Source organism: Canis lupus, chromosome 5, assembly GCF_011100685.1.
Source record: "Canis lupus familiaris isolate Mischka breed German Shepherd chromosome 5, alternate assembly UU_Cfam_GSD_1.0, whole genome shotgun sequence".
NCBI classification, from domain to species: Eukaryota; Metazoa; Chordata; class Mammalia; order Carnivora; family Canidae; genus Canis; species Canis lupus.
In genome coordinates this window covers 30,663,550-30,677,466 of record NC_049226.1, presented here as the reverse complement: position 1 = coordinate 30,677,466, position 13,917 = coordinate 30,663,550, and the positions used below count along the sequence as shown (strand labels likewise).

Below are 13,917 nucleotides of genomic sequence, written 5' to 3'. Positions count from 1 at the left end.
CTAGCCCCTGCCTACCTGGGTACTCCAGGAACCGCCCCCACACACAGCGTTGCAGACTGTGCAAGGCTCCGGCTCAGCCTACCATGGGTCTCCAGGTCCTGGATGAATGCTTCCTGCCCTGGAGCCCTGGCAGGCCCCGAGACCCCTGTGACCCTTAGGGCTGGTTGTTCAGACAGGGCCACTGCACTGGCCCCTGAGCAGGAGATGTGGCCAGAGGATGGATCCGGTCACCCAGCCACCCAGCCTGCAAGGCCTTCCCAGAATCCGACTCTCAGAGCCAAGAAGATCTATGCTGATCCTCTGCACACCAGACCTGGCAGGCATCTGTCCACCTCCTACTTACGTGCCCCAAGGGGTGGGAAGCTCACTACTGCCTGCGTAGCCCCTTCTGTGTGGGCCAGCTCTGGTGTCAGAGGTTCTCCCAGGGGCTGTGCTGGGATCCTGGGTCCTAGAGCTTCCTTCCCTTGCCGCATCCTCGCCCTGGGGCTCACCCCAACCATGGAGGGTGTGTTAATAGCCAAGGTGGGTATATAACACCAATGCCAGGACCTCCCTCCTACCCTGTGGCAGGCTGAACAACCGCCCCCCCGCCAGGATGTGCATATCCTAATCTCCAGCACCTGCGACTGCTCCCTGGATGGCAGACTTTTTTTTTTTTAAGATTTTATTTATTTATTCAGGAGAGAGACAGAGAGAGAGAGAGAGGCAGAGACACAGGCAGAGGAAGAAGCAGGCTCCATGCAGGGAGCCCGACATGGGACTCCATCCTGGGTCTCCAGGATCAGGCCCTGGGCTGAAGGTGGCGCTAAACCGCTGAGCCATTCGGGCTGCCCTTTTTTTTTTTTTCTTTAAAAGATTTTATTTATTTATTCATGAGACACACACACACACACACACAGGGATAGCAGACTTTGTACACATGACTGCGTTCAGGGTCCTGAGGCTGGAGAGGCCCCACTTGTGACCACCATGTCCCGGGAAGAGGGAAACAGAAAGAGGCACCAGAGAACGAGGCAGCTGACCGTGGACACAGCCACAAGCCAAGGAGCAGTGGCAGCCCTGAGGGGAAGGGGCAGGAGAGACGGTCCCCAGAGCCTGGATGGGCGCGCAGCCTCCGGGCCCCTGAGAATACTTGTGTCGCTGTGAGCTCCACGTCTGTGCTGCCTGCCACCCGGGTTCCGTGGAGGAGCTGAGTGGAGCTTCCAGGCTGCTGCGGTTCTGCAGAGCCTCCAGGGCTCCGTCTCACTGGGAGCCCTGGCCAGCAGCACAGCCCCATCAGAGGCACTCCTTCACGCCTTCCCGGCACCTCCCCTGAGCACCTGCTATATACCAGAGGCTGCTCCCAGCTCTCCTCGGGGTGTCCACATGCACCAGCCATTGTAGGTGGCCCTGGACACACCAGGACGTGGTGTCAGGAGTCAGATGGGTTTGAGTCTGGCTCTGCCACTGGGACAGCTCAGGGACCCTTGCTCATCCTCCCTCTCCTCGTGGGTAATGCAGGAATAATGGAGTTTGTTATCCTAAAACCTCAGAGGGGCGTTCAGGTCAAACGCTCTTTGTGGGGCCTGAACTCGCATTAATGTTTCAGAAGTGATGATGGGAAGAGGGAAGAGGCTGCAGGCAGAAGGCCCAGCTCAGGCCAAGGCACAGATGAGTGAGAGGCCATGGGCCACTCCGGAAATCACATGAAGGCTCTCTCTGGGCCAGGGAGAAGGAGGTGGACACCGGTGGATGTAGATGGACTCAGGTGGACGCATGGATGCAGGTGAATGCTGGTGGAAGCAGGTGGACACAGGTGGATGCAGGTGGACACAGGTGGACACAGGTGGATGCACAGATGCAGGTAGATGCAGGTGGACACACGTGGATCCATGGGTGCAGGTGGGTGAAGGTGGATCCAGGTGGACAAAGGTGGATGCATGAATGCAGGTGGATGCAGGTGGAAGTAGGTGGACACAGGTAGGTGCAGGTGGACACGGATGCAGGTGGACACAGGTGAATGCAGGTGGACAAAGGTGGATGTAGGTAGATGCAAGTGAATGCAGGTGGAAGCAGATGGATGCAGGTGGACACAGGCACCTGTGGCGGCACAGATCATGACGCTGAGCCACAGGGCAGGGCAGGAGCCCCGGGAGACCGAGGAGTGAGGTGGAGATAAGGAGGCTGGAGGGTGTGACAGGGTCGGGGTGCAAGGGTGTGGGGCCTGAGCACAGTGCAGGAAGAGGTGGGAATAGGAGCATGTCGCCTTCTGTGAGGCTCTCTCTCCCTCCCCAACATCTTGGCAGCTTCCCCAGGGCTCCTGGCCCCACAGGAGGCAGAGAACATGTGAGGGCACGTGCGAAAGGCTGAGCCCTGGAAGGAAGAAACATCCCAGAGCCTCGATATAAAATGTAGAATGGGCTGACCTCACACTGCAGGTCCCATCACCCCACAGGCCCCACGAGGCCTCGCTCCTCTCCTGAGCACCTTCTGGACCCCCACAGTAGCCCAGGTGCAGGAGGCCTGGGGCCCAGCGGCAGGAGGATGCTCGCCTATGGCCACCCAGATCCCAGGAGCTCAGCCAGAGCTGGAACCCCAGTCCTGGGTTCTTCAGAGACACGGAGCTGTGGGGCTCAGAGCCACCTAGGACCTGACCTGGGCCCAGGGCCCAGGCACCCGCAGGCCCCTCACCTGTCCTGGTTGCTGCACGGGTCCGTTATGCAGGGGAGCTGCAGTCCATGCACCACACGGGCTTCAAACAAGAACTTGGGAACCCAGAAGCTGAGAGCTCCAGTCACAAAGGCCATGGCAGTCACCCCCAGGGTGGACCACACGAAACTCCAGCTGTAAGAGAAGGCGCCCAGCTGAGACCCCCGGCAAAGAGCTGGGGCTGCAGGCCCATGGGCTCCCCCCCACCCCCACTGCTGGACCCTGGCCACTCTGGTGCTCAGGTGCTTGGTAGGCTCAGGTCCCAATCCTCCCCGACGCCCCCCCCCCCACTGGGCCTCCCCCCTCCTCACTGCAGGGCCAGCTCTCCCCATCCCAGAGGGCCTGACACCAGCAGCACAGGCTCCGGGAAGCTGCCCCGCTGCCCTGCTTCCTCCAGGCACCCTCCAGGGTCGCATGGCTCCGTGTCACATCGTGCTGGGTCCTGCCCGCGCCCCATGTTCCCATTAATCATGAGGTCTGGGAGTGCATGGACCACCCCCCAGCCCATGCCTGGAACAGGATGGATACGCTCCCTGAGGCTGGCAGAGGTGACTGATTAACTCCCAGCATCCTCCCGGCAGCCCTGAGAGGATTACATCCATTGAATACATGAGGGGAACAAGGTTCCAAGTCTCAGGTCACTCGGGGATAAGGCAGAATCAGTGCCGCACTGCCTCCCCCTCCCTCCCCTGCAGCCCCTGTGCTGTCACAGGGTGAGGGCAGAGCACCTATGCAGATGAGGGGGAGCTCAGGGGAGGAAGACCCTGAACACTGGGGCAGTCAGGAGGGGTTCCTTGGAGGTGGGGGAGGCAGGTCAGTGGTGCTGGGGCTCACGGGGTTCTTGGGGGGGGGAGGACACTCACTTTGTCCCCAGGTACCTGACATCTTCACACCAGCTGCTCCTCCCGGCCCCCATGGCTGCCTCCTCCTGCTTGTCAGCAGCTCCCCTGGGCGGGTCTGGAACCAGTGTCAGGAGCAGGATCAAGCCTGTGACTTCCAGGCACGGCATGACCTGGGCATAGGGGGTGGGAGGATGGGGGAGGCTCAGGCCACACTGCAGGCCTGTGACTGGGGAGACCTGCGGGCCTGGGGTGGGGCAGGGGGCTCCTTTCTGGGCTGCAGATAACAGAGAGCTTGACCTAGCCTCACCCAGGGGGTTCAGCTCCTCTGAGGAGCAGGGTCCCCTGGGGACTTCCGTTAACATGTCCCGTGGGCACTACTCCTTGGGGCCCGCAGGCTGGCAGCTAAGGACCGGAGCCTGAGCAGCCACTCAGCACATCCACCCGTGGGACCAGTTCTGCCCTGGGATGTTCTCAGCCCCAGCCACCCCCCTAGATTCCAGAGGAAGCACGTGTTCCCCCGCCCCACGTTACAAGCCACTTTCTGGAGCTCCCCAGGCTCGGGAGCCCCGAGGCCAGCCTCTGACCAGGGACGCGACCTCCACGGCTCATGTTCTGCCGGGTTTCTGAAGCTGCCAATGCCTGACCACCCCCGTGGCGCCAGCTCCCCTGCCAAGTGGCTAAGGTCACCGGAGGCTGGAAAGCCCCTGCTGGCCCCGGCGATGGGGGGGTGGGAGGCTGGACTCACTCGGAAGGTCCAACGCCAGTCCCCAGTCAGCTGCAACACGGCCGACCCCAGCACATAGCCCAGGCCACTGCGACAGAGGGGCATGGGGCACAGTCAGTGGGGGGGGGGGGGGTAGGCCCAAGGTTATGGGGCCCAGCCCATGCCGGTACACTCCCCCCCCAGGACCCGACTCTTTGCTGCTCACAGTCCCATCACGGGAAAAGTGAGCCACGTGAGGCCCAGATGTCCACTGCCCTTGGTCAAGTCACTGGTGACCTTTGGCTGTGGGCCCACCAGCACTGCCCGCTGCCGCCCTCTGTGAGGACCCAGGGCCCCGGGCCTGAGTCAGGCGGTTCCAGGAAGCCTGGATCAGAGTCAGGGGCCAGGCTCTAAACCCCACGCTGATCCACCCACCTGCCCCCTGGCCGCCTGGCCCTCCACACACATGTCACCGCACAGCCCTTCTCAAGGGTCCTCAGGTAGAGGGAGCACCCTGACACAGCCATTGGCTGGTGTCCTCCCCCACCCTTACAGAGAAGGAAACTGAGGCCCAGAGAGCCCAAGGGGGTTGCTGAGGAAAGAGGAGGGCTGGGATTCAAGTCCTATCCCCTGGCTCCTTTGGCCCTCAGGTCTACCAGCTGAGGACATGGGTTCTGGGGATACCAACCTTCCAACAGGGATAAAGATGTAGAAGATGGCCAGCACCCGGGTCCGCTGGTCCCTCACAAAGAGGTCTCCCAGGACGGTGGGCGCGATGGTGGAGTAGCTGGCGGAGCCCATGCCCACCACTCCCCGGGACAGGAAGAAGAGCCAGGAATGCTGGGTACACAGGCACATGACCCCAGTGAGTACCGAGGTCACCCAGGGGGCAAGGACAGGAGGTTGTGTCAGAGGCTGAGCTCCGGATGACACATGCCCCCAGGGGACGAGGTGGGGTCAGGACTAAGGACCCCTGGCCGTCCCCCAGGCCAGGTCCCTGACATCACAAGGGTGCCCCCTGCTGGTGCCACAGCCACCGCCAGCCCCAGGCCCAGGGGAGCCCTCTTCCTGGGCCTCTCACCTCTGCCAGCCAGGCCAGCTCCTCCAGAGAGTGGAGGTCACCCCCAAGCCCCCCAGGCAGCCACAGGGGTTCAGGAGAGGAAGGTTCCCGATGAGAGCATTTAGGGGGTCCTCTCGGGGCCCTGGAAGGCACCCCTGCAGCCTGCCTGGAGCCCCGAGGGGATGGAGGCAGGCCATGCACCTTCCCCAGGGAGCCAGCAGGGCAGGGGGTGGGGGCAGGTCCCTGGAGGCCTTGCAGGGGTGAGGTCACCTACCTGGGGGGAGATGAAGGAGCCGGAGAGGCCCGCACCTGACCAGAGCAGGATCCCAAAACTCAGCGTGGCTTTGCGGCTGTGCCGGTCACCCAGATAGCCAAACACAGGTGCGGACAGCAGCAGGCAGCAGATGAAGACTGGAGGGATCAGGCAAGACCACATGCATTCTCTGCCCAGGTGGGTGGGCAGGCAGCCCGCAGCCCACACACAGGATGGGCTCCAAAGCCATAGGCTGGCACCCGGCGGTGGGTGGAAGCCAGGGGGAGATCAGGTAAGGTGACCCCCCCCATGCCCCTAACACATAACCCAATACCCAGAATCAGGGGGACTGGGGAGGGGACGGGGGGCTGGGCTTGCTCATGTGCCCCCTGGACCTGCGAACTCCACCCCTCTGAGCGTCCCCTGGCTTGTCTGGGAGGCTGTGATGCAGAAGTGAAGGTGGAGCCCAGCTTGGGGCTGTGCGTGGGGTAGAGTGTGGCGCTGACAGTGGGGCAAAACATGTGGTAGAGCATGGGGCAGGCCATGGGGTCGTGCATGGAGCCATGCGTGGAGCAAAGTGTGGGGCCGAGCGTGGGCCGGCTCATGGGGCAGAGCATGGAGTAGAGCATGGCAGCCCATGGGGCCGCGCATGAGGCTGGGCATAGGGCAGGGCCTGGGGCAGAGTGAGGGGCAGCCCGTGGGATTGCACAGGCGGCCGCGCAGGGGCCCTGTCTTCACAGAACGTGTCCCTCCCCACGCCCGGCCCGGGCTGGTCTGGTTTTGCCGTCACGTCCCTGCTGGGGGCAGAGGGAGGTGGGACGCGGCCCAGCAGGATTTAGAGAGAGGGGATTGGTTCTTCCAAGTAGGTAGAACCTTCCTCCGGCGCTGTCAGATGTGTCTCCCGTTTGTACAGTGAGCCCTCGGAAGTGGCGGCTGGATTAAGGAAAACGTCCGCGACCCCGTAGGGACAACAGAGCTGCATGTTAGTGCGCGACTCTGCCCCCCGCACCAGGCCCGCGGCTCCGGTTCCTCCCCGGAGAGCGTCCACGCCCGCGGCAGGTGGAGGGAGGCGGCCCGGACCCGCCTCCAGCAGAGACCCCGCCCCACGCCAGTGTCCATTCGCTGGGCGCCGATGATGGACACTGCCTGAGCCTATGGGCGCCCAGACTCCTCCCATCTCGGGCCCCAGCCCCGCCCCTCCTCGCCCCCTCCAGTATTGGGCTGAGCCACAGGCGGTGGCAGAAATTAGGCCAGTTTTGACCTACAAAACACTGGCAATTTAATATGGTTCGACCTAATACTCCGCAGAGAATGGTCTTTGGTGTCAGCGGCATTTAGAATTTTAATAGCTACCGCCTAAGTAGGCCTCGAGAAGGCTGTGCCCATTTACACTTGCGCAGAGGTACGTGCCAGCTGCCTTGCTGACATTTGATATGATCAATCATATTATTTTTGTTCACTTAACGGCTGGACAGCAGACGGTGTCTCGCTGATGTTTTAATCTGCATCGCCCTTATGTCCAGCGAGGCTGAGCAGAAGTTCCTGTTCTCACATCCTCTGCCCATTTTCTGTGGGGCCCCTTGTTTGCAAATCGTTTCTCACGGTCCCTTATATTTGTTTTAAGGATTTAAAAATGTAAATCCTGGAACTGAACTCCCTGGGCTCACATCCTGACCCAAAGACTGCCTGGCTGCGTGACCCTGGGGCAAATTCCTTAACTCTTCTGTTCCCCTTAAATCGATGATATCATAAGATAGTAACTGTGTTTCCCACAGAAGGTTATGGAGAAGACAAATTAAATAAAGCATATAAAAGGCAGGGACTAGCTTTATGTAAATGCTTAAATGTAATCCATAGTTGTTACTAACTGCATTTAGAGTTTCAAGCACGGTCATACAAAATGTGCTCTAAATGTATCAATCTTCCTCTGGTAGGGGACTGTTTCTTGTCTTTTTTTTTTTTTTTTTTAAGATTTTATTTATTTATTCATGAGAGACACAGAGAGAGGCAGAGACAAAGGGAGAGGGAGAAGCAGGCTCCCAGCAGGGAGCCCGATGTTGGACTCGATCTCAGGACCCCAGGGTCACGACCTGAGCCGAAGGCAGACGCTTGACCACTGAGCCACCCAGGCGCCCTGTCTTATCTTCTTAACACATATCCTCTACACCCAAAGGTCATAAAAATATTTCCCTAAATCTTCTAATACTTTTATGAGATTTGGGGCAGGGATTCTTTATAGGATGAAACAACTTAGCCCTCAGACGCCCTGAGATGGAGAAACCTACCCCCAAGGGGAAGGCACACACACCCACATGCACTCCTTTGCTCCCGGCAGCTCCAGATTCAGAGGACATCTGTGACACAGTGGGAGGAAGGAAGGAGCAGCAGGTGCAGAGAGGACTCTACAGATAGCTGTGTGACCTTCAGCAAGCCCAGAGCCTCTCTGTGCCTCAAGTGTGTCATGGGTTAAACCGGAACAAGAGTGATCCCTGCCCCGAGAGGTTGTTGTGAAGGGTAAAGGAGTGATTACAGAGCACCTGAGACAGTGTCTGGCACATGGTAAAGGCCACATCAGTGTTGGTTTTATTTTTTATTTTTTCAGTGTTGGTTTTAAATATTATCCATTAACGGACCGACTGTGGCACCTCCCTGTCCCATTGGAAGGAGGGTTCTGACCACAGCTAACCCTGCCCTCTGCCCCACTCTAAACTTAGCCAAGCCCTTCCCTGTGGATAAACTGCTGGGTCTTAGGACCATGGCACAGTGACCCAGGAAGGTGAAGCCTCTCCCGAGGTCATCGACACCGGGCAGAGCCGGGTCACCAGGTCTCCAACACTCCCACACTGTCCACACTACCCTCTGGGCAGCTTCACAGCATCCATTCTCCCTTCGCCCACTCTACACCCAGCCACACACACGCACACGCTGCTCCCTCCACGGCATTTCATTTCCGGGGGCCTTGCAGCAATGATGCAGCTGAGGTGGAAACTGGGGAACGGGGACCATGACTCAACCACCGTTATCTGTTGGTGGAGATTGGATGGTCAGCACCCACTGCTGGCCTCAGCTCTGAGACAAGAGCAGTTGGGAAAGACCTGTGGTCATTTGGTACTTCAAGAACGAAGATTATGGAACTATGTCACCCTTCCCGTGTTTTCAGTTGACATTTAAAAGGTTTTCATCTTGGGGATCCCTGGGTAGCTCAGTGGTTTAGTGCCTGCCTCTGCCTCACATCGTGATCCTGGGGTCCTGGGATTGAGTCCCGCATCAGGCTCCCCACAGGGAGCCTACTTCTCTCTCTGCCTGTGTCTCTGCCTCTCTCTCTCTCTGTGTCTCTCATGAATAAATAAAATATTTAAAGAAAAAAATTTTTAAGAAGTTTTATCCTAAGTTTAAATAGTTGCAAAGGATGCAATTTCCATCATTATTGTATTTTTTCTAACTATAGTTTCATCCACATCCTTGGGGCTGCAGATCACATTCACTCCATTTATGGAAATGTCTCTAATGAGTAAAACCAGTTCTTATTTGCCAAATCAATCCAACAAATCAGACCGATCGCCGGGAAGAAAGATGTTACAAAGCTGACATCTGTTTTTTGTTGTTGTTGTTGTTTGTTTTGTTTTGTTTTGTTTTTACTTGAAATAAACCTCTTGACACCCACCCCTGAGACAACATCTCATTTCTGAATTCTAACTCATAGATAAATAGTGGACTGTCACAGCAGCAGGACAGCCCGATAAGGCCTGGCCCGTTGCGGAGGGTTTGCGGCCTGGAGGAAACACCCCTTGGGTTTCTATGGACTGTCTCTGCCTGGCTCCCCCGCAGATGCCAAGCATCCGCGAGGGATCCCCTCTGTCTGGAGCCTGGGCTTGCACACCCCAGGGCAGGGCAGCAAAGAAGAGGAGGTGGGAAGAACTAAAGGCTTTTTCCCAGGCAGGTCCCTTTTAAGAAAGAAAATGCAGGGGATCCCTGGGTGGCTCAGCGGTTTAGCGGCTGCCTTCGGACCAGGGCATGATCCTGGAGTCCCAGGATCTAGTCCCACATTGGGTTCCCTGCATGGAGCCTGCTTCTCCCTCTGCCTCTCTGCCCCTCTCTCTTTCTCTGTGTCTCTTATGAATAAATAAATAAAATCTTTAAAAAAATAAGAAAGAAAACACAGGCTGGAGTGTGTGTAAGTGGATTCCCTCAGAACTCTGCTCAAGTGGCTTCTAGAATGTTGTTTGTTTCCCCAGGCCCCGCCCCCCCCCCCCAGGATAAGAGGCTCCTTCCAAGGTGCTGGGGGTAGCAGACTGTTGGGGAGACCCGCACAGAGGACCCGCCCACATGCTCAGTACACGTGGGTGTGCACAGGTGCGTGCATGACCTCGGGGCAGGAGGGATGGCTGATCTCCACCCCGCTGGACTGTAGGCCCCATGGGTCCCAACCCCGTGTGAACCCGTGTGGGAAGTACAGGTCTGTCTGTGTTCCGGGGGCCAGGTTTTTCAGGTCAGGGCTTCTTGGCCCCTGTCAGCCACAGGTGCCAGCGGAGCTGAGCAGGGACGAGTGGCCCCCGCCAGCCCCGCCGCCATGATCTGGGGCTCAGAAGCCTCTCCCAGTCCCATGGCCCTGCTCCTGCCACAGCATCTACACTCCAACCCGAAGGGCCTGCCCAGGGCCGAGCTCTCCCCTCCTCTGACACCCAGCGGCCCTCACCCCCGACAGCACATGCCCTCTGTGCCCCTCCTCCATGCCAGGGGATGCACCTGGCCCCCAGCCCCAGCAGCCCCAACTGGACATGGAGCGGGACCCCAGCATGAGCCTGGGCCCCAGCTCCAGGGTGAGGAGTCTCTCCTTACCCGTTTGAAGCAAACCGGCATTGCTATCACTGATGTGAAAAAAGTTCTGTACATCCAGCAGCACGCCTGCGGACAGACGGACAGCACTCAGGAGATGGGAGGTAGCCTCCTGGGGCTCTAAGAGCAGCTGCCCCCCATTTGGGACAGGGTCCCGCTGACCAGCACAGGGTGTGCCTCTGGGGCCCACATTCTCTGCCCCCCCTACTCTCGCACGGGGAGCCTGCACACAGACATTGGGACACATCAACACACACAGACACACAGACCCCAGAGGCCCAAACATGTGCCCACCGTCCTGGACAGGCATCACCCCAGGACCTACGGATCCACAGACATGCACACAGATGGGCCTGCCCAGGGAAGTAGCCTCATGGAGGCACAAATACACCCTATTGCGAGAGCCCCCACACCACAGCCTTGCCTGCATATGCACACAAGCCAGGCTCCTGCTCACACCATCACTAGAGCAATATAGTCTGCAGAGCTGCATAGTGTGCAGCTCACTCAGACTACGGTGTTAGTGGAGGTCCCTGGGACAATGCAACTCTGCAGCACAGCTCAGAGACACACTCCAGACATTCATGGGTGGATGTTCATGGACTCACAAAGATGTACGTGCCCTGGGCTGCACATGTGCACACAGGTGTGCTCTTCCAGGGTCTTCAGCACACAGACACCATGGTGCCCACAGGGGCTGCAGAGACAGGTCCCCTGGGGTCCAGCCCCAGCCTCGCCTCCCTGAGGGTGGCAGGCTCTTGCTCCACACCAGCTGGGCCTCCAAAGTCCCCCCAGGATCTTCCCAGGCCATAGGCCAAGGCAGCAGGCACTCAGCCTAACACACAGAGGACACAGGCCTGGACACCTGACTCTGCTCCCCAAAGTCCCCCCAGCCCCTGGCAGCACTTCAGAAAGGGTTAGTCAGAGTGAGGCACCTGCTTATCTGAACTGTGGGGCTCAGACCCTGTCATTAAGAGCAGAAGAGCAGAAGCAACTGTTCAATTATGAGCGAGCAGAGGGCCTCTGAGCTGGGCCCTAGGGTTGTCCCCCTGGGTGGCAGGGACTGTCTGCATTCCCCAACACAGATGAGGAAGCAGAGGCTCCAGCCATACCCACAGGCGTGCTGCTGGGATTGGGGAAACAGGACGGGGGTCCCAGCTTGAGGCAGCGCCCCCCTCCCCCAGCACAGGGGACCTGGGGACATCACAGAGGGGAAGAAGCCCCCACAGCCACACCTCAGAGACCCGCCTGCAGGCCAGGATTGGCCAGGGAATCTGAGAGGCAAAGTAAGAGATTTTTGTTCAGGTGTTTGGTTTGGGCCTGAATGCACAGCATCCAGCAGCCTGTGGGGCTTTCCTTCCCTTTTCACGTTTCTAATGACACGAATAAGACCCATTTGCTGTAGAGAAAAGAAATAAACATAAGCAAAGTAAAGAGCTCCACAGAAATCCTGTAGGCTCACAGGCATCTTCCCTCCTTGGGAGGGAGGACTGGTCGGGTGCTCCCTGTGCCCGGGCTTCCCCTTGCCCCTGGAGCCGGCCTCCTCCGGCCTCCTCTGGCCCCCTTCTCCCCAGAGCACTCTAGCCGCTCTGCAAACCGCCTGCCTCTTGCAGCCCCAGGTGCTCGCACCTCTCTAGCCTTGTTCATCCAAGAGAGCACCCTTGGCCTGGCTTTCCCCCGGGGCGAGGAAGTCCCAACAGGAGAGGGCCTCCTGGGCCTGCTTTGCCCGGCCTCTGTACTGCTTTTCCCTGGGCCCAGGCCTGGTTCGCTGTCTCATCCTGCTTATACTGACTGTGGTCCCCACCCCAGAAACACTGTGTGTGGCTCCCGTTGTCTGAACAGAGAGCCCAGGCCTCAGCCCAGCAGCCACAAAGCCTGGGGTCCACCCCAGAGACCCCTGCTCTCTACCCGCTGGTCACCTCTGCCCGGAGCCCACACTTCCACCCGTGCCCCTGGGCCTGCATGGAGCCCTCACCCTGAGCCCTCCCCTCACTCCGCCTCCCACCTTCCACACCCAACCCCTGCACCCCTGTTCCGAGTTCCTCCAGAACCTCAGCCACCGTCCTGGGGCTGCCCGGCTTGCATCCAGCCCACTCCATCCTGTGGCAGAATGTTCCTGGGTCCCCGCGAGCCACCAGGTTGGACTCGAGGCCACAGCTCTAAATCACGGGGGTCCTGCCCCAGGGCTGCTGCACATGCCTGCAGACCCCCCCAGGCCAGCCTGCGCTCCCCTCTGCCCCACCAGCCAGGCATTCCCGAGCTCAGGAAACTGCAGACCGACAAACACGTCCCCACCCCCCCACCCCTGTCTCCAGGCCCACAGGTCACGTTTGTTCAGTCGACCCCGAATGAATCAGCAATGAAGAGAGGGGAGAGTTAAATCTTGAATGAAAGAATGAATGAATGAGTTAGTGAATGTGTGAGTAACAAGAATGGGGCACGTTGAGCCCTGGGCCTCCAGGAAGGAAGTCGGAATGTGCAAGGTTTGCACACAGCACTGCCCCAGAAGCACCCGGCGAGCTATTTCTGGGCCAGGCCCCTGCACGCCATGCCTCAGACAGCCGGGCTCGCAGAGCTCCAGCCGCCCCCCCACACACACCAAGTGCCCACACCTGCCTGCTCCTGCGGCTGGTGGCCCCCCGGGGGCTGGCTGGAGAACTCCACCTCCCTCTGCGGGGCTTGGCTGGAACTCCCCCAGGGGTGAGAAGATGGTTTGCAGGACAGAGGCCGCCATCCAGGGTATGCTGTGTGCAGCAGGACGGGGCTGGTGGCAGCAGGACGGCCCGTGAAGGGAGCAGGTGCTTCCCCGGTGCATCCCCTCCTCACCTGCAACGATGAACCAGTTCATGTAGTTCAGCAGGTTGATGTAGCAGAGCACAGCAGCAGCCACGCACGCCCTCCAGCGGGGCAGGCTCCAGGGGGTGGATGCGGTGGGAGGGGGACACTGACCTGGCCCCGAGCCCCCCAAGGGCCCACCCGGCCCTGGCTCCCCGCACTCTGTTGACATGCCCCAGCCTCGCAGCCCAAGCTCCTGTCCTGGGACAGAGGCACATCGGCTCTGCACCGAGTCATTTCCTGTGGGATCTCCACCTCCCGACCTCACAGTGGCGGCCCTAACTGCTGAGCGTCTTCTTGCAGGTTCCTCTGCGCCCACTGCAGGCTGGCTGCCGAGGTTGCACCACCCCAGGCTCTGGAGCCCACGGGGGGCCCTCTCTGGGTGACCAGACACAAGGGGCCCTGGACCTCGTCTGCGGCTTCCTCAGTGGCTGCTGTGAGGAAGAGAAGCTTCGGGGGACAGGAAATGAGCTGAGTGTCTCCAAGAGAGGGTCTGGCCACCCACACAAGAGGCAGGCTGTGGGTGCAGGACGTGAGGCCAGTCAGATCAGGAAGGCTGGGTGCCAGCAGCAAGGGCAGCACCTGCTCGGTCTGGCGCCCCACCTGGGGAGCTGCGGAAGTGGAAGGGTTGCGCACAGGAGGACTCGGATCCAAAATCCAGGGGCTGATCTTGGTGAGGGGCAAGATACTGGCCTGGTCT

The 13,917-nt window shown here is 59.5% G+C and overlaps 1 protein-coding gene across 7 annotated transcripts in view; it reads right to left on the bottom strand.

Annotated features, from left to right (window-relative positions):
• The window catches only part of SPNS3 (sphingolipid transporter 3 (putative)), a 29,276-nt gene extending 15,636 nt beyond the window's left edge, over positions 1-13,640 (bottom strand). The window contains exons 1-8 of one of the 7 annotated variants that reach the window (XM_038536401.1): positions 13,332-13,640; positions 12,995-13,208; positions 10,386-10,451; positions 5,568-5,704; positions 4,922-5,073; positions 4,276-4,342; positions 3,567-3,700; positions 2,671-2,823 (exon numbers count right to left, since the gene is read on the bottom strand). In XM_038536401.1, coding sequence (XP_038392329.1) covers positions 2,671-2,823; positions 3,567-3,700; positions 4,276-4,342; positions 4,922-5,073; positions 5,568-5,704; positions 10,386-10,451; positions 12,995-13,208; positions 13,332-13,454 — 1,046 coding nt within the window. In that variant the 5' untranslated portion in view covers positions 13,455-13,640. Of the gene's footprint in view, positions 1-2,670; positions 2,824-3,551; positions 3,701-4,275; positions 4,343-4,921; positions 5,074-5,567; positions 5,705-10,385; positions 10,452-12,994 lie in introns of all 7 variants that reach the window. The other 6 variants (XM_038536399.1, XM_038536402.1, XM_038536403.1 and 3 more) reach the window with 6 other exon arrangements.
• Positions 13,641-13,917: the final 277 nt, after the last annotated feature.